Source organism: Cyprinodon tularosa, unplaced genomic scaffold, assembly GCF_016077235.1.
Source record: "Cyprinodon tularosa strain WSP-4 unplaced genomic scaffold, ASM1607723v1 ctg500, whole genome shotgun sequence".
In the NCBI taxonomy this organism is placed as follows: domain Eukaryota; kingdom Metazoa; phylum Chordata; class Actinopteri; order Cyprinodontiformes; family Cyprinodontidae; genus Cyprinodon; species Cyprinodon tularosa.
In genome coordinates, this window is record NW_024039231.1 from 210,105 (window position 1) to 231,448 (window position 21,344).

General features: G+C 39.0%; 1 protein-coding gene across 1 annotated transcript in view; it reads right to left on the reverse strand.

Moving 5' to 3' along the window:
• The window catches only part of nlk2 (nemo-like kinase, type 2), a 36,242-nt gene extending 28,744 nt beyond the window's left edge, over nucleotides 1-7,498 (reverse strand). The window contains exon 1 of the mRNA XM_038303000.1: nucleotides 5,921-7,498. Within this exon, the coding sequence (XP_038158928.1) occupies nucleotides 5,921-6,387 (467 nt within the window). The 5' untranslated portion in view covers nucleotides 6,388-7,498. The remainder of the gene's footprint in view (nucleotides 1-5,920) is intronic.
• Between the last annotated feature and the right edge of the window lie 13,846 nt (nucleotides 7,499-21,344).

Genomic DNA, 21,344 nt, shown 5'->3' on the forward strand with positions numbered 1-21,344 from the left:
AAAAAAAACTAGGATCGATGCCAAAAAATTAAATAAAATAGAAAGAAAAAAAATCCAGTACTGGCGCCGCCATTTTGTAGTTTTTTTCATTGAAGCCTACACTATAATGCGAGTCAAAAAAACTACACCACCCAAAAACCAACAGCGCTTCCGCTCTGAGTTTTTCACCCGCGCTCAAAAACAAACAATGGAGGGACCAACAGTTAGTGGCGAACTTGACTCGAATGGGAGTGGTGCGGGAGCGGGAGTCATTCTGAATGGGAGCGGGATGGGAGTGGGAGTAATTTCACCAGGAGTTGCACGGGACAGGATTTAGATTTCTACTCTGGCCCGGGATCGGGACGGGACACAATTTTTGTCTGTGGGAGTGGGACGAGACAGGAGTGAAAATCCAATCCCGTGTCAGTCTCTACTCCAGAGGCAGTTAATAATTGCAACTCTTTTGAATATTTAACCCTTAGTTTCCCTCATCCAAATTGTAATGCAAGAAAACCTCTTTTTTTGTAACTTTGTATCGTCCACCAGGTCCTTACTTTAAATTTGTAAATGAGTTTTCAGGAGTTCCTTTCTGATTTGGTGTTAAATACTGACAGGGTCATCATTGTGGGGATTTTATCATACATGCTGACATTGAAGGTGATAGCTTAACCCATTTAGGCCGGGAAAGCATTACCGCATTTCTACCATTCAAGCCGGGGGCGCTGTTGCGTAATTCTACCATTGACGCCGGGAGAGCATATAAGTCTAGCAAGAAGAAATAAGTTTTTTCAAGCAAACATGGAGGATTTTGACATAGAAGAGTTGTCGGAAGGCAGTGATTTTGAGGAGTGTGTCGGCTTTGCTGACGGTATAGATGAAAATGATGACTTTGAACGCGCTGAACCAATCGAACTACCACCGCAATGCACGGAGTGTTTTCAACCGCACACCTGGAGTGAAAGTTGATTTGCCTGCAGACGCCACACCGCTGCAGGCATTTGAGCATATTTTTAATGAAGAACTTTGGATGCATCTTGTTACCGAGACGAATAGGTACAGTGACCAAACAAACCAAACTCCAACAAGAGCAAAGATGGCAAAGTGGTCACCCGTGACTGTGACGGAGATGAAGACATTTATTGGGCTGTGTATGGGCATGGGACTTCTTGTGTTGCCAGTACGAAGAGATTATTGGCGACAGAGTAAACCTCTCTTCAGGACGCAGTTCCCCCAAAATATGTCCCGGGACAGATTTGTGGCCATCTGGAGGTAAGTTGTATGCAATTTATAACAGACATATGCATTATTATGCATAATAATACTGTTAATAAGTAATCATCAGATAGTTATTTATGTAATGTTTGTTCTTTATTTTAAAAACGTTTTATATTGCACATTCTCAATGAAGACTTGATCACATATGGAAAAAATAAAAGGTTGAATTTTTTTATTTTTTTATTACTGCTTTTCACTTTTTTTTGTGAAGAATTTCAAAGATAAAATATATTTTGAGTTCTATCTGCTACAGAAGCTGAGATATCAATAATTTACTAGGCGTTGACACAGTTGCTGAATTTACAGGGAAAACTTCAGGTTTTAGGGGTATTTTTTAAAATCGGCCATAGGTTTTTAAGGTGTTTTTTCCAGGCGTTTTAGGCCTAAATGGGTTAAGAGAAGTCTTCAATGTTATGCTCTCTCTGCTTTTTCTCATAGTAGCTTCATCTGGTCTGTTCCTGTTTGGCTGCGACTCCATCCTGGAGAGAAATATCAGCAGTGCTGCTGCCATCAACACCTTTGTTTATAGATGCTGGAAATCAGCCTGTTTTCCAGTGTAGTCCTGTTTCTCTGACCATGACTAACTGGATGTGCTCTCTTCATTCTCTGACATGGGAGCTGGGTCAGAGCTAGTCTGCCTGGCTGTGTTTCCTGGAAGGGGCCGCCTTTTACAGCTGCTTTTTCTATCTCTGCTTCTGACTCCTTGAACCCCAGTCGTCCTCAGCAGATGGCCGCTCACACTGAGCCTGGTTCTGCTGGAGGTTTCTTCCTGTTAAAAGGGAGCTTTTCCTCTCCACTGTCGCTACAAGCATGCTTAGTGTGAGGGATTGTATTTGAGTCAATGAGCCAATGCAATCAACTGGTTTTCCTTAGATAGAAATCTTTGAATCAATTTGACTGTATGATCTGGTCGAACTGGAAAGAGCCTTGAGATGACATGTGTTGTGAATTGGAGCTGTAGAAATAAACTGAATTGAATTGTCTTAGCTTTGTTCAAAATGTGAATAGTCCCACACATTCTAATCTTCATATTTTGGACCTTGTGTTGACATACGGCATAGAATGAGAAGAAACAACAGTATTTCCTCATAACCCTGTCCCCTCTAACCACTTTTTAATAACCTTCAGGATTACATCCTCCGAGAAGAGGTTTCACTTTAGCAGATTGTTATCGGATAGTGCAGTTATTAATTTAAAAGAATCTGTTTCACTTTCTCTCTCCTCTGTGTCGCTGAGCAGTGCTGCAGAGGGCAAAAGATTAGTTTATTCCCCTTCACAGGTTGATGATATTGTTGATGGGGTTGCTAGTTCTCTGCGTACTGCTTAGAAAATGTAGTCCCTTTGAAAAGAAACACCTTAAAAATAGAAAGCTTGCTCCTTGGTTTAATGCAGAGCACTCTGAAGCAAAATATTAGGAAACTGGAGGGAAAATATCGCTCCACAGGCCTACGAGAATCCTTCCTAGTCTAAAAAAAAAGTTTCCTGCTGTATAAGAGGACCCTTTGTAAAAGAGCAGCATATTTCTCCTCATTAATAGAGGAGAATAAGTATAATCCTATATTTCTTTTTAATACAGTTGCCAAACTCACCCAGAGCCATAGCTCTGTTGAACCGTCCATTCCACCTGCTCTTAGCAGCAATTATTTTATGTGATTTTTTATAAATAAGATTGATCTGATTAAAATTAAGATCATTAGCACTCCTCTAACTATGATTGGTTTAACTCTGGAAGGTGAGGCAGCATCTGAGGTAGCCATAGAATCTGAACTGGGTTTAGACTGCTTTGATCCAGTTGAACTTTCAGAGTTAGCAAAACTATTGTCTTCATCTAAGCCTTCAACTTGTATGTTAGATCCAGTTCCAACCAGGTTATTTAAGGAGGTATTCCTTTTGATCTCCTCCTCCATTTTAGATGTGATTAATCCATCTCTGTTACAGGGATATGTACCTAAAGCTTTTAAGGTTGCTGTAATTAAACCTCTGCTTAAGAAACCGTCTCTTGACTAAGATAACTTGGTCAATTATAGACCTATATCCAATCTTCCTTTCTTAACCCATTTAGGCCGGGAAAGCATTACCGCATTTCTACCATTCAAGCCGGGGGTGCTGTTGCGTCATTCTACCATTGACGCCGGGAGAGCATATAAGTCAAGCAAGAAGAAAGAAGTTTTTTTCAAGCAAACATGGAGGAGTTTGACAGAGAAGAGTTGTCGGAAGGCAGTGATTTTGAGGAGTGTGTCGGCTTTGATGACGGTATAGATGAAATGATGACTTTGAACGCGCTGAACCAATCGAACTACCACCGCAATGCACGGAGTGTTTTCAACCGCACACCTGGAGTGAAAGTTGATTTGCCTGCAGACGCCACACCGCTGCAGGCATTTGAGCATATTTTTAATGAAGAACTTTGGATGCATCTAGTTACCGAGACGAATAGGTACAGTGACCAAACAAACCAAACTCCAACAAGAGCAAAGATGGCAAAGTGGTCACCCGTGACTGTGACGGAGATGAAGACATTTATTGGGCTGTGTATGTAAACCTCTCTTCAGGACGCAGTTCCCCCAAAATATGTCCCGGGACAGATTTGTGGCCATCTGGAGGTAGGTTGTATGCAATTTATAACACAGACATATGCATTATTATGCATAATAATACTGTTAATAAGTAATCATCAGATAGTTATTTATGTAATGTTTGTTCTTTATTTTGAAAACGTTTTATATTGCACATTCTCAATGAAGACATGATCACATATGGAAAAAATAAAAGGTTGAATTTTTTTTTTTTTGATTACTGCTTTTCACATTTTTTTTTTGGAAGAATTTCAAAGATAAAATATATTTTGAGTTCTATCTGCTACAGAAGCTGAGATATCAATAATTAAGGCGTTGACACAGTTGCTGAATTTACAGAAAAACTTCAGGTTTTAGGGGTATTTTTTAAAATCGGCCATAGGTTTTTAAGGTGTTTTTTCCAGGCGTTTTAGGCCTAAATGGGTTAAATAAAATTCATGAGAAAGTAGTTGCCAAACAAGTCTGCGATCACTTCCACCATAATGAACTTTTTGAAGAGTTTCAGTCTGGCTTTAGAGCTCATCATAGCACTGAAACAGCTCTGGTGAAAGTCACTAATGATATTCTCATGGCCTCAGATAATAGACTTCTATCTGTGCTCGTCCTGTTGGATCTCAGTGCCACATTTGATACAGTTGACCATAATATTCTTTTAGAAAGACTTAAATATTTTGTTGGAATTAAAGGAACAGCTCTAGACTGGTTTAAATCTTATCTATCTGATCGAATTCAGTTTGTTCACGTTAATGACAGATCTTCCTCATGCTCAAAGGTTACCTGTGGAATACTACAGGGATCAGTGTTAGGACCAATTCTCTTTACTATATATATATGCTGCCAATTGGTAGAGTTATTAGACAGCATGGGATTCATTTTCACTGTTATGCTGATGATACCCAGCTATATCTGTCTATAAATCCAGATGAAGCTAACCCATTACATAGATTACAGGCATGTCTGAAGACATAAAAACCTGGATGACTCTTAACTTTCTCCTTCTGAATGCAGACAAAACAGAAGTTATAGTCTTTGGACCAGAGTGTTTGAAAAAGAAGCTGATTAGTCGGTCACTTCATTTGGATGGGATTAAACTGATTTCAGATAATAAAGTAAAAAACCTTGGTGTTGTTTTTGATCAGGACCTGTCATTTATATCCCATATTAAAGAGGTTTCTACAATTTCCTTCTTTCCTCTGCAGAATATTGCAAAAAGTTAGAAATATCCTGTCCAGGGGTGATGCTGAGAAACTACTCCATGTATTGCTGCACATGTTCAGAAAGGTCCAAACAGACAGCAGAAAACCACTTGAAATCAAACAATACGAAGAGCAATGTTGCTGACTTAGTGCTTTTGTTGCCATATTTAGTGACTTTTCAGACCCCTCTAGCCCTTTTATATTTAAAAAAAATGCCTAGCGCCAAATCTAGCGACTCTTTTCTGCTACTGGAGACTTTGGAGACAACATCTAAAAGCAGCGAACTCTGCTCTCCAGAGCAAGTAGATTGGTAACCCCGCCTCCTGCTCTCCTCTATCTTGTCTGCTGTCATGATTCATGCAGCTATTATTTCATCCAAATGAAAAATGGAGAACAGATAAGCAGATCATGGCTTGTCTACAGTGAAAAGAAGGACTGGGTTATTTACTTTGGCCTTTTTGGAAACACAGGAAGGAGCAATCGGCTAAGTGAGCTTAGTGCTTGGAAAAAATCTTTCATTCCTTTAGAGACAGCATGAAAAGTCAGCTGAGTACAAAACATAGAGAGGAAAACAAGAAAAGGGACAAGAAGAGAGGGACACAACCTAGAACAGATAATGGATGTCTATTCTATTAACATTTCTCTATCTGTAGAATGGGGCCGTTTTATGTGTTGTCTTCTACATTCAGAGGGCCCCCTGCCTGTCTTTGCCTAGGGCCCCACATTTCCTAAATCCGCCCCTGATACAGTTCACAATAGTTTCTAAGTTTTAAAGAGAAGTGATGGTCTATGAGAGTCATTTTAGTATTTCAGAACGACCTTCACACTCATCTGAAGACAGATAGCTAAAGAGTATTTTACAGTACGTAAAGAAACTTAGCGTTGAGTACTTACCAGACTACCCCAAAAGCACCATAGCCGATGGGCCTATCAGGCTCCATGTCCAGTTGCGGCTGAAGGTGGTGTGTGTTTTGCTGCTGTTGCTGATGGTGATGATGGTGGTGGTGAGATTTGACAGCAGCGGCAGCAGCTTGAACCTGGGCTGGAGCTGCGGCTGAAGCAGGTCCTGGAGCTTGTCCAGGAGCAGGAGAAGGAAAGTAGGGCTGCTGCTGGCCCGGATTGAGCATCACTGCTGCAGCTGCAGCAGTGGATGTGTGCTGCTGCACGGTGCGCACAGCTGCAGCGGAGCCAGGGTGCTGCAAGTGATGCTGCCCTGCATGGTGGTGATGGTGGTGGTGATGCATGTGAGGAGGCGGGAGGTGCTGCAGCTGGTGGTGGTGATGGGCCCCTACTGCTGAAGAGCCTCCGTTGTAAGCAGCCATCATTTTCGCACTGGTGGCAGTTGTGCTGCAAAGAGCCATTCAGTCATTCAAAGGACCAGAGGATGGAGATGAAGGCTACCAGGCTGCAGCCTCACAGTTAGAAGAACTTATCAGAACCTTCAAACAGCTTTAAATGACTTTCAAACTTTAAAACTTCATAGAAAAAGTCATGAAAACAGTTGGCAGGACTGTTTATCATAATGCAACATCTGCTTTACCTTCATCTAAAACTAAATTCTCGCTTGCAAACCATCGGTTTTCTGCAGTTAAAGTTAAATCAGAGTAGAAATAAGGCCGAACCCCCCAGAATAAAGGAAGTTAGTGGCCTCTGATGCCCCCATCGCACAGCCTACCCGCACTGAAAGCTCCACACGCGGATCTAAATCCTGTCACATGAGCGTTCAGCTGAAAAAGTTCTTCCCAGCGCCGCAAACCCTCCCATAGAGCGGCTCCAAACAGCCAGGAAAGCGCTTCTGCTGAACCAAACGGAGTCCTCTCTATCTGCGCGCAGGCCAGCCAGCTATTCCGTAACCAGAGGTAATCTCCGAGTCGTGATTAACGGCACAGATCCGGTGCAGAGGGGGTGTATCCCCGCTAAGGCGATAATCGGAGAGCAGAGGCAGGCAGGCAGGCCCAGGCCGCCGCCATCCATCCATGGAGCAGTTTGCTCAGACACAAACCTCCGTCATCTCCACCGTTTCTCTCCGCATTTCAGCCCAAACCCTCAGTTCCTTCCAGATGACAAGATCCGCCGACGGAACCCTTGTTTTTAGGGACTTCCGCTCTGATTAAAAAGGAATAAGAACCGAAAGAGACGAGATTGAAATGCGAAGAAAAGTTCAGCTTTAATGTTAGATAAATATCCCTGCTGCCAAAGTGAAGACGACAGCTTCTTAACCTGACAGCTCGGAGCTAGCTAACAGAGCGGGTAGCCTCATCTCCTCCTCCTCCCGCTGCTCCTCCTGCTGTTCCGCTTGTTTGTGGAAGCTCGCCGCTGTCAGTCGGCAGCCAGGCAGCGGCTCCTTCACACTGCGGCCCGCTGGAACTCCGCTGCCATGATCCAGCTGATCAGAAGGTAAACAGGAGCTGCACTTGATCCAACATGGTGAACACAATCCTACCTACACGGCGGTGAGATTTTGCTGAACAACCAACCAATCAGCTAAGGCACCTCTATGACGTAGGTATATTCCTCTTAATTGGCACCAAGCTCAGCCAATGACATGAAGTAGCGGAAGTGAGGGAGGTTGGCCGCTGCCTAGTGGATCCAATCATATTCAAGTATTTAACCAAACATCAGAAGGAGATGTACATAATCTACAGAACGTGCTGATCTCCAGCTAGTTACGTGACTGTGTGGAGGCAGACCTTTGCAGGAGTTCTCCGTTAGTCCATCATAAAAAAGATCAGGAATACAGGATCTTCAAATTAAGCTTGACAAGCATCATGATAGATGGTCGAAATGTTGAGCAAAGAGTACTTTTTTTCTTTCTTACAGTAACATTTTCCGATTACTTTATTGCAATCTGAACACCCCCCCACAAAAATAGAAAATAATAAAAAAAAAACGATTATATATATATATCTATATATATATATATATATATAGATATATATATATATATATATATATATATATATATATATATATATATATATATTATATAATTTATTATACAGAACTTTATAAATTGTAACAATATTATATACACTCACCGGCCACTTTATTAGGTACCCCATGCTAGTAACGGGTTGGACCCCCTTTTGCCTTCAGAACTGCCTCAATTCTTAGTGGCATAGATTCAACAAGGTGCTGGAAGCATTCCTCAGGGAGTTTGGTCCATATTGACATGATGGCATCACACAGTTGCCGCAGATTTGTCGGCTGCACATCCATGATGCGAATCTCCCGTTCCACCACATCCCAAAGATGCTCTATTGGATTGAGATCTGGTGACTGTGGAGGCCATTTGAGTACAGTGAACTCATTGTCATGTTCAAGAAACCAGTCTGAGATGATTCCAGCTTTATGACATGGCGCATTATCCTGCTGAAAGTAGCCATCAGAAGTTGGGTACATTGTGGTCATAAAGGGATGGACATGGTCAGCAACAATACTCAGGTAGGCTGTGGCATTGCAACGATGCTCAATTGGTACCAAGGGGCCCAAAGAGTGCCAAGAAAATATTCCCCACACCATGACACCACCACCACCAGCCTGAACCGTTGATACAAGGCAGGATGGATCCATGCTTTCATGTTGTAGACGCCAAATTCTGACCCTACCATCCGAATGTCGCAGCAGAAATCGAGATTCATCAGACCAGGCAACGTTTTTTCCAATCTTCTATTGTCCAATTTCGATGAGCTTGTGCAAATTGTAGCCTCAGTTTCCTGTTCTTAGCTGAAAGGAGTTGCACCCGGTGTGGTCTTCTGCTGCTGTAGCCCATCTGCCTCAAAGTTTGACGTACTGTGCGTTCAGAGATGCTCTTCTGCCCACCTTGGTTGTAACGGGTGGTTATTTGAGTCACTGTTGCCCTTCTATCAGCTCGAACCAGTCTGGCCATTCTCCTCTGACCTCTGGCATCAACAAGGCATTTCCGCCCACAGAACTGCCGCTCACTGGATGTTTTTTCTTTTTAGGACCATTCTCTGTAAACCCTAGAGATGGTTGTGCGTGAAAATCCCAGTAGATCAGCAGTTTCTGAAATACTCAGACCAGCCCTTCTGGCACCAACAATCATGCCACGTTCAAAGTCACTCAAATCACCTTTCTTCCCCATACTGATGCTCGGTTTGAACTGTAGGAGATTGTCTTGACCATGTCTACATGCCTAAATGCACTGAGTTGCCGCCATGTGATTGGCTGCTTAGAAATTAAGTGTTAACGAGCAGTTGGACAGGTGTAACTAATAAAGTGGCCGGTGAGTGTATATTAAAGTATATACATCATAATAAAATAATAATAATATTTAACATTGTGGGAGTGGGGCCTAGTAGTTACGGCATTGTGCTTGGATCCCAGAGGTTCTGAGTTCAAGCCCCATTCCCACAGACTGCCACTCTGGGTCCCTAAACAAGGACCCTTAACCCCACACTGCTCTCTGGGCGCCCCATGATGGCAGCCCACTGCTCCCCAAGGGGATGAGTTAATTTTGTTGCTTTGTACTATATTGAGTGGACCTTTGTTGCTTTGGATTATATTGAATGGAGCTTGAAAAAAAAAGAAAAAGAAAAAATATATATATATATATATATATATATATATAAATAAGCATGGTAAAGTGATTGGGAGAATATTGTTTTTCATTTGAGGGAATACATTTTAAAGGAATGTTTAATTTAAAGTAGAAGGTTGAGTTAAAACATTGAGCCACAACAACCCTTTCCACCAATCATTAAAAAAAATAAAATCTGATACAGAAATGAATTTAATGAAGCAAAAACTATTTCTGGTAGTATAGGTTTAATGAAAAAAATGTTTACTGACAGTTTAAAATGTCCTTTAATCTGAACTAATCTACATGCTTAGTGTAGGTCAGTATTTCCTAAAGGGAGCGCATGCCCTCTAGGGGAAGCACAGTGGAATTGCAGGGGAGTGGGATTTTAATTGTAACTTTTCTGTATTGGTATATTTCTGAAATTCAAATTCAAAACTCTATTACACAGTAAAATAAAAATTTAAATTGAACATTTGTACATTTTAATGGTAGCCTGGTGACTTAACATAGATATTTTTATTGATGTCTTTATGTAATAAAATACCTTTACTCTTGTTAGTTTCTTTCTTTTAAAACTAACCAAACCATTAGCATTGTTTTATATATTTAATATGTTTTATCTCACAGATTGTTGTTCTTATTGATTAAAGCTACTCCAAGTTGAAAACCTCACACTGGAGTGGAAACAGTCACATCTAGATATAGTTTATTTATTTATTTTTATATCAGGCCAGCCTAGGGATGCCTTAGTTAGTGACTTGAACCGTGGCCTTTCTTTACCTGCTGCTAGGTTTTGCTTTATGTTTTAGATGTTAAGAATTTTCCTTTAGCACAGACACCTGAGAAGATACTGAGGCACTGCTAACAATATACAAAAGGTCTGGAACATAGGAGAAGGACTTATACAAACTTTATTGTCATTTTGTATACACAGACTGTATACAAAATAATTTCTTTATTAATACAGTGTTCCAACAGTGAATGAGCAGTAGCTTACCAATGAAAAAGAACATTTCCATTCATTAAGTGCAGCAGTGATCAAATGTACTCAGTGTGGGAGAGATATGGTGCAAAAAGGCATTGACGTGGAAGATTCAGAGCAGTGCAAAAATAAAAAAAAATAGATATAACACCATGCAGTGCAAGTATCATGTTATCAGTGTGATGCAGAGTCTTGATTTGTGAGTTGATTTAGAGTTTTTCAACAGTTAAACAGTCTGATGGCAGTGGGGAAAAGGCTGTTTTGGAATATGCTGATGCTGCGTTGAATGCTGTGAAGCCTCTTCCCAGAGGGCAGCAAGGAGAACAGTCCATGGTGGGGGGGGTGATGGGTCATTGATGATGTTACGGGTTCGGGACACGCAGCGCTGAGATGAAATGTCTTTAATGGAGGGAAGAGGAGCCCCCATGATCCTCTCTGCTGTTCTCACCTTCTTCCAGTCTGAGGCGCTGCAGCCTCCACACCACACAGTGAGACAGCTGGTCAGAACGCTCTCTATGGTGCTTCTGGAGAAGGTTCAGGCAGAAATAATCTAACTCTGTCTACATCTAATGAAAGAGCTGGCCACTCTACTAGATAACAGAAGGTAACCCAAAAATAAAAAATTGGATGTCATGCGTCATCCACTGGCAATTAGTCAGCTAACAGATGATGCAAAAGAAATCATTCATGTTTTTTCAGATGCCTCAGGTTTGTACCTAAATCTAAGTAAATGTGAATTAATATCAATGCATGACCACCCTCCAATGTGTCAGTGTGGTATATCTGTTAAACACAAAGTCAAATTCTTAGGAATTAATATATCTAAAGTTGTAGAGTAATTTTGATAGTCTCTGGATTTATTTTCTTTTTTTTTCTACTCAGTGTCCTTTCTGGCGATGCGGCAATAAGAATAATTGCCTTGATGTCAAAAAGAGCCCAACTGATTTTACTCTCACAAGTGGAGCAGTACGGCTATCGCCATAGTTTGTTCCACTATGCATATAAATAGCTTTATTATAATTCATGCAGGGAGTATTTTAGATTATATGGACACTGCAATGGGAAAGTAGAACAGGAAAGAAAAAAACAGGAAAAAAGGAGAAAAGATGAAAGAAAGAGGAGATAAAAGGGATACAATGATAAAATGTCTTGTGTCTGCTTCATCATGTAAAAAAGAACAACACAACCAACAGATATAGTATTACAGATACAATAAAGTAACACATTGAAACCGTTGCAGAAGTATAAAGTATAATCTGTTAATTTCCAGCAAATGGAGTTAAATATTTGGTTAAAAAGAGACCTTTCAGTGTTTGATAGAATACTCTTTTCTAAAATGGAAGGTGTTAGGAGTCCAGTCTGTGTGGGTTGTGCTTTTGTTTGTCTTCCCTCCACCAAAAGGGGGGTTCCTGGTTCTCATTGGCCCTTTCACACACCTGCGGATGGTTACCTCATTACCGGAGGACTTTTAAGCTGCTGACTGCCACTACCTCGACCCCAGAGTGTTTGCCAGTTTTGGGTACTCTAGCCAAGCTGAGTTTTACTGAGTCAAACTCAGTTTTGTCAACCTGAGTCTTAACCTTGTTGTTTTGTCTTTCCCTCTCGGCAGGAAGTCATCCTGCAAACTGGATGTTTTGGACCTTCTCCCCCCTGGAAGGATTCTCTGAGCACCAAACTGAGCTGAGGATTCGTGCTTGTGGTTTGGATAAACTTTTCCCCCTAGGATTGTTTGGACGTCTCTCTCTGAGCAGGGGATTCATCTCCACAAGTACCGTTCAAGTACAGCAGGAAAACTAAGTCAGCTCCTCTGTTTCTCAAGGAAAAAACGCAATCTGGGTAAACCCTGTCCGCCCTCCAACGAGCAAGTCATTCACTGGAACAACCCACACCGACTGGATTCTACAAGAGACTCCTTTTTCTGGAAATGTGAGTCCGCAGTTTGGTCTTCTGCATGTGGGTCAGAGCTTTAGATAAAATCATGACAGAACACTCTGACCCACATGAAGAAGACCAAACAGAGAGACCAGGGAAAAGTTTAACGGGTTTTATTGAGAGTTGGTGATAAGAGTCCAGTGCTGCTCAGAACTCTGTCGAACCGGGACTGAAAAATTAAGGGAAAGATTCTGCGGTTAGTTCAGGCTCAGTGGGAAATTTGTGTCTAAGATTTGAAGAAGGGAATTAAGGCTGCGGACTCAAGGGAGATTGAGCCAAAAATGATCAAGATGGTAGATAAAATTTTTGAGCCATCGTTTTATAGCATCTTTTATTGAAACAAAGTCAATGAAAGTCATAGGAGCTCTATGGACCCGGCCTGTGGAGCTCTCTGCTTTTTTTCTGTTTGTTTTGTTACAAGCGTGCTTGGTGGTGGTGCTTAGATAGAAAAGTGAACCAGTCTGACTGTAGTTGTATTGTCTCTGTAAAGAGCCTTGAGATGACGTGTTGTGAATTGGTGCTATAGAAATAAACTGAATTTATTTAAATGGTATTTAGACCACCTTCCTCTACCGATTTTGTTATACCATTTTTGCTAACATAGTGATGTCAGTTCCCTCAAATAAAATTCAAATTATTCTGATTGATTAACTTCATGATCTACTGGGGTATATTGAGAGAGCAGGCCAGGTAAATAATCCTAGAGAGACCTGTCATGATTTTATCTAAATTATCAAGATTTCATGAACAAGTTCTCCATTGTTGAAAAATTATCTTTAAACATAATTTCTCCCCTAAAAATACAACTTTATAGAAGGTATATTCTGAGTAGAAAGAAATCTTAATTTTATTAAGATTGGATGGAACAGGAAATATGCTCCATAGTACATCTAATGGATGGCAGAGGAAACTTATTGGACTTTTCAGAGTTTAATCATAAATATAATATTATTTGTTCCAGTGATTAATTAAATTCCATATGTTCTATTAAAGGCTCGTTGTTATACATGTAGTCGATACCTAGGTTATGCTCTCTGTCAATTCAAGACTTTACTCTTTACTCTTTATGTATTAAAAATATAACAAGTTTCTTAGATATGCATTACCCAAATACATTTTCCATAACACCAAAAATATATATATATTAAAGGAGGAATTCACTTCTACAAATAAAAACAATATAAGTTCTAATTATCTTAGGTTCACTATCCAACCCAAGGCAAAACGAGTTCATTTCAAAATAATAAACTACATTTATCCCTGTGGGGATGTTTTTTAAACCTAAATTTAATATTTGGGAGAATGAGCATACTTTCTGTAACAGACAAAAACAGAGGAACATCTTTTCTTTTCCTGCTCTATTTTAACAGTATTTTTTAAAGTGTCTTTAACTGGGGAAGGATAAACAATTTAGAAATGTCTGTTTCAGATTATATATCAATTTCACTGTCACAGCCCCTGTATTTTTTAAATGTTTTTATTAAAAAATTTTCTGACACTGTGTTTTTATGCTTTTGTACGGCGACATTGAGTGTCCAGAAAGGCGCCTTTTTAAATAAAATGTATTATTATTTTTATTATTGAAGTAATAAAATTTGGGGTAATGATGGAGAACAAAATCAAAAAGTTCCTTCTAAATAACCATCTTTTTAGTGTTTTGTTCACAAATGTGAATTTGCTAAATTTAACCAATGTGTGTACAGTATTTCTTAAGAATGTAGCTCTGTTGATAGACTCGTTTAAAAATATGCAATTCATAGAAAGCACAATATCTTCATTATATATTATTATATCGCTAGAGAAACTGTCCTTTAATACGCTGGTGGAGATTCTCAGTCATTCCAAAAAGTTAAAGTTAAAAAACAAACCACTGGACTTTTTATCCAAGTGTGAAGGCATTTCACTTCCCATCCAGGAAGCTTTTTAAATTCAAAATGTCTGGAGTAGCATTGAGGTTCATTGTTGGCCTGGCTGACCTGGCGAGATATTTTGTCCAGGTCAGCCAGGCCAACAATGACCCCTAACGACCTTTTGAGAGGAATGGGCCAATATCGGGTATTACAGGCCAATGACAACCTCAACGACTCCCATAATTAAGGAGTGGAGCTGGTTTTCCACTTCAGTGTGCATCTTCTCTAAGCCAATACAGGACTTTTATTGGGCTCCTCTATAAAAGCCTGGAACTCAACGCTAATTGAAAAATCTTCCTGGATGGGAAACGAAATGTCTTTAAACTTGGAAATAAAGTCCAGTAGATTGTTTTTTAGCTTTAACTAAAGTGTCCTTTTGTAAAACCCCAGTTTACATGTAGCTTATTGGATTCATGTAGCTTTCATTGTTCAGCTCTCACACATTAGGTGTGAGACTCAGTGTCTTCACACGCTCACACTCCAGATCCTCAATTTTTCATGCTAAAAAATGACGGACATTAAAACTCAACTCCATTCCACTTATTTATATATAAAGATGCCATGGTGATAAAAATCACAGGAGGACATGCCAGGTTAACATCCAGTCTGTATTTCTTAACCAGCCCACCTGTTTGCTGCGCTGACAGCAGCCAAGGGCGTAGCTTTGATTTTAACTTTCGAGGGACACCATTGGTCTGATGTTATTGGTCCTATGCAAAAATATGCATGCTCGGTTTTTTATGCTTGACGTAAAAATCAGGGTGTATTTTGTTTAAAGAGAAAAGCAGCATTTCTTGCTACATTTGTAAAATCTTATAAGCGCTACACACACCAGATGCTGTTTATTAATGTTTGAAGCATCATCTGCTCTGATGAATGAGGAATTCTGACTTTTTTCCACTTGTCTCATTTGAAATTACCAGTGACTAAGACAGAATGTAGATCTATGCCTATTTAACTAAATATATTTAACCAAATATGTCTCTTATATGTGGATTTATCTTGTTTTTTTCTTTTGAAGCTATTCAGAGGTAAAACCCACCCTTATCTTTTAAATATTCTCTCTGTAATATTGAAACAAAGCAAAATAATAGATTCAAGGGACGCCAAATAAATTTATTGTATTTACATGAGCCCTGGAACTCAGACTGAGGATTTAGAATATTAATTTCACTCTACAAGTCATCTAGGCTGTAGTTACTCTATTTATTTTTTTATCTTGCTCGGAATCGGAATCAGAATCGGAATAATCGATCATTAAAAAGTCAACAAATTTAGTAATCAATTAATCGTTAACTGTAAAGAGACTGTAAAACATGTCTTTAGCTCACAGAGCGACCCACTTAGAGCTGGCACTATACCAAAATTGTAAAAAAAAAATATATATATATAGGAGCTAGAAAATATGTGGAAAGTGAGAGCAGCAGTGGTGCCAGTGGTAATTGGAGCACTGGGGGCTGTGACCCCCAAACTGGGAGAGTGGCTACAGCAGATTCCAGGTAAAACATCAGAGGTCTCTGTCCAGAAGAGCGCAGTCCTAGGAACAGCTAAGATACTGCGCAGAACCCTCAAACTCCCAGGACCCGAGCTTGAGGATGACACATACCACCCCACGAGGGGTGAGAAAACAGTTGTTATATATATATATATATATATATATATATATATATATATATATATATATATATATATATATATATATATATATATATATGGGTGATTCTTTAACTACAGGCACTATTTGAAAAGAAAAAGTATAATAAAATATTAATTCTCACAATGTAGTCGGTTAGCATAATTAGTCTAGTTTGAAGATTCATAAGAAAACACTGATTTTTAAAGACAAATTGTTTTGTTTTTTTACAGATTTCTCAACTCGGCTGGCACAAATGTAATTTCCATCACATAAAAATATTTGTCATTTATTCTAAAATACTATGATACACATAATGTTTTTTCACTGGAAGAACAATTTCATATATAGCTTTAAGGTAAATCTTTCCTACCATATGCCATCACATTGTACAATAAAAAATAAACTCTTGTTTCAGCATACAGTAACCTGCACTGTACTGTACTGCACTCCATGTTTTAATACTTTATTTATAATCTGTTCACTGCACCTTAGGACTGTTCACTGCACCTTTATAATGTAAATACATGTGGATGTTATGTTATTTTTACTTTTTCTTATCTCATTGTGTTGTGACTGTCACTATGTGTAAAGCTGCTGCTACACGCAATTTCCCAGCTTGGGATAAATAAAGTACATCTATCTATCTATCTATCTATCTATCTATCTATCTATCTATCTATCTATCTATCTATCTATCTATCTATCTATCTATCTATCTATCTATCTATCTATCTATCTATCTATCTATCTATCTATCTATCTATCTATCTATCTATCTATCTATCTATCTATCTATCTATCTATCTATCTATCTATCTATCTATCTATCTATCTATCTATCTAACTTTTTATGCCTTTATCGTAAATCACATAATAAACTTATGGATTAGGTAAATTCATTATGTTCGCCATAACTTGAGATAAAGCATTGGAATCACAAGATACATTTCAAGGTGTAAATACTTGTGTTTTTAATTAAAGTGGAACATTATCTCTTAAGTTATGAAGAAGGTTTTAATGAGTGATTAGAATTTAGCAGCAATTTATTTAAAAACAAATGGCGTGGTGGAAATTACTGGTTGTTGTGGAAATTACCATGAAGACCATATAGACAACAAAACTTTCTTTTAAAAAACTTAATAGAGCATAATAATAAATAATAATGATAAATAAATACATTATTAAATAATAATAAATTAGTTGCAGTTGTGCATAGGTGGTACTAAGGGTGGGAGAGAGGGGGTGGCACCACTGCAAAATGCTTAGCATGTAAATTATAGTTAGAAACATGTCAAAAGTTGTCTAAAAAAGTTTTGTTGTAATAATAAATTAGATAAATAAAATGTGACAGAACAAGGGCCTTGTATGTGTATCTATGAATTACGCCTACACACGCAAATGTCATTTCCACCAAAGAATGCAATGTGGTGGAAATTACAATCTGACATAAATTGGCGGGAAAATCTATGGTAGCATCACATACTAGCTAAGAAAGGGTCTCTGGCATTTTATGCTAACAAAATACATCTATGTGTGTTAAAATAATAAATAATTTCCAAACTGAGTTGATGTTACGGCATGTTTGAAAATTACATACAATAAAAATATTTTCCTTTCAAGCAATATTTATCTTGGCTTTTCTTCAAGAGTTGATGGATGAAGTCAAAATTCCCACCATGTCAGACTTGTGCTGTGATGTCACTGTTCATCTCCATTACAGACATTACAGTGTTGTGGTGGAAATTACGACAATAGTGTGGGACAACTACAATTGGTTTTGAAAATCACATACACAGTTGTATGACATTAAATACTCCAATTATAGTTTGATTATTTTATCGATATTTTATTCAATTATATTTTAAAACCTTAGAGAAAATGTTTTTTTTTACTATTCATTTTTATCATTGAAGATGAAAAGTCTGGGTGTGGGACAAGCACAAAACGGTAATATTTACATATAAATGAGGCTGAAAAAAGGTGAAAAAGTCATCACAGACTACTAAAACAAATGTCCTAAACAGTTTCATTGTAAAGATAACTATAAAGGTGTGAAATGTCCCTTTTCATGAAGGACATAAAAGTGCCCGTAGTTAAAGAATCACCCATAAAAAAAAAATGTTTTCGTCTGTCAATATTCTCCATTATTGTCAATATTCTCTATTTGGTCTAATTTTATCTGGATTAGGTTGATTCACTTTGTAAATTAATGAAGATTTGTTTGTTTGTTGCTTCTTAAGTTTCTTTATAACTGACATTTCTAACTTCCTGCTTAAACTGTCTTCAAATGTACACAAGCCTGGAAGTTCTGAAAAATAGACAAAAGGAAACCTAGAAAGCTTCCGACCTGCACCTCCAGCGCAGAAGGTGGCAGTGTTGGGCGAATCTGCCAATTTCCCAACCAGCCACTCAACAGATGAAGATAAAACAGACGAGGAAGAATACCAAGTTGGGAAGACGAAGAAGAAGACGAAAAAGAAGGAGGAGGATTTAATAATAATAATAGAATAATAATAATAAAATAGTACCGTAGTGGCAACGTTTCTTGTCTCCTATCTAGTGGAGGTGAGATTACTCCGCGGAGGACCGAAGCACCGCTTATCTGGCCGCCTGCCGCGGAGGGAAGACCACTTGTTGAGGTTTGTCTGCGCATCTCTGACTGACGGCGCTTCGCTTTTCTATTATAACCTCCACAAACAGATGACATCGTTTATGTTTTCTATTTCTAGATGACAGGAAACACCTGCTATAATCTACATTACTTTTCTACTCATTCTCAAAACTTTTCCTCCTTAAACCCCGAAGGACTGAAAGTCTCATAGAGCCGTTAACCCTTTATAGGCCCTCAGAGAAACACTGACAGAATCTACATTTTAAACCAAGTGTTTTTGGAATCCAGGAAAAGACCTTACTACCTTTGTAACATTCAAACAATCTGGATATTTTGATGGAAAGAATGAATGTCAATGTAATAACAAGAAACGCCAAAGAATATATTAAGAAAAAATAAGAAAAGTGCCTCTAAGAAATTCATGAAAAACACTCTGAGTGAAAAAAAAACTGTTTTTTTTTTTTGGTCCAACATAACCTCAGAGGCATTAATGATAATACTGGCACTTACATTATTTAGTTTTTAAACCTAAATGTAATTGTTGACTACGCTTATTAACTTTTCAATTAGCTTTTTAACTTTTTCTTGACTTAACTTTTTTCAGCTTAATTTCCAGTACGTAATCTATCATTGAAGGGCTTATATAATTGTTCAAATGACAAAAAAGATGTTCAGCCATGTAGCAGGATCTTTGCTGAATGGATGGATATAGATCTTGTGCTTCTAGAACTCACTGAGGGACGGAGGGGACTCCATTTGTAAGTGCTGATGAAAAACCTAACTGGCCCTATGAAGTTAACCCTTTATAGGGTCAGTTAGCGTTTTAGCATTCCTACAGATTTCTTCTGTTTGGGGTTGATGGTTTATTTTATGTCTCAGATTATCAGCTTTAGTTTCTTTTTATTTCATACAGGAAACATAAAAAAACGGAAATCCCATTTTAGCCTTGAATAGGAACACCCATTCCTGATGCAACCGGCTGGATTTCCTGGGATAAGAAACTGTGAACCAACCTGTCTGCAGCATTTCTATGGGATTGACTTTGTCATGTGTGAGATGAGGAGTTGGGAAACAGTCAGACACACCTGTCTTACAGTCAGAACCACACTGGCTTTAAAGATCTCTTTCTATAGCCCAGAATATTCTCTTTATTAATGATGAAAGTAGAGAATGTCAGGGTTGAATTTCCTCTCTTTCCTCACAGGATGGCCTGTGGTGATGAATCGTTCCCAGATGATGGTGATGGTCTTTGGGAGCTCAGGATGCTGTGGGCTCTTTGCATTCACAGATCAAACTTCTGTGGTGGCTTCAGATGCTTTTTTTTTTAAAGTTTCCATCCAGCCGTAAGGTTTTCCTCCAGAGACGTTGTTTTTTCTTCTGGACCACCTGCTGCCTCTGGCCAGCAATCCTAAAATCATACTGTCAGATTTTCAGCTGATTCTGTTCTTTATTGGATTGATTTATTCCAAATGGTTATTTTTTAAGTCAGACTTTAGCTTATTTATGGGATGCCTTAAAGCCTTAGAATGCTGGTTAAGATTCTCAGTCATCCAGATCATAGTAAATCCAAAAAAGTAAAAAAAAAAAAAACAATCCACTGGACTTTGTTTCCAAGTTCGAAAACGTTTCGCTTCCCATCCAGGAAGCTCTTTAAATTCAAATGTCAGACATAGTGTTGAGTTGCTTTATACAGTAGCCAAACAAAGCCTTGTTTTTGTTCAGAAAACATGCAAATTAAAAGCCTGGACCCATTGCTAAAGATCCCACCCACGCAGGTTATGCACTGTTTGCTCCCAGGAAACTGTTTCAGGAACATTAAATCCAATACAAATAGACTAAGAAAACTGATCTCTCCTTAGGCTGTCAATGCAGCTGTCCCCTGCAGTCAGATACTAACATCTCATGTCACCTTCACATGCACACATTAGGGCTTTAAATTTACTGTCATTCATCTGAATTACTGCATTTATAGCTAATCGCTACATTACCCTAACCCCAACCATGTCCAGTACATTCATAACATCAACCTGAATGTCATTCATTCAATACCTCTCTACAGCCGCCTAAAACACACAGAAAAATGGGTCCGCCTCATTAGGACCAGGCTAATTCAATTCAGTTCCTTTCTATAACGTCAATTCACAACACATCAACTCAAAGCACTTTACAGTTCAACCAGATCATCCAGTCAGATTAATTCAAGGTTTTCTGTCTAAGGAAAACCAGCTGATTGCATCGACTCATTGACTCTTCAGCAATCCCTCACACTAAGCATGCTTGTAGCGACAGTGGAGAGGAAAAACTCCCTTTGAACAGGAAGAAACCTCCAGCAGAACCAGACTCAGTGTGAGCGGCCATCTGCTGAGGCCTACTGGGGTTCAAGGAGACAGAAGCAGACGTAGAAAAAGAAGCATAGATACAAAAAGCAGCTGTAAAAGGCGGCCCCGTCCACGAAACACACAGCCAGGCAGACGAGCTCCGAGCCAGCTCCCATGTCAGAGGATGAAGAGAGCACATCCAGTTAGTCACAGTCAGAGAAACAGGACTACACTGGAAAACAGGCCGATCTCCAACATCTAGAAACAAAGGTGTTTATGGCAGCAGCACAGCTGATGTTTCTCTCCAGGATGGAGTCACAGCCAAACAGGAACAGACCAGATGAAGCTACTATGAGAAAAAGCAGAGAGAGCAGAACGTTAGAGAT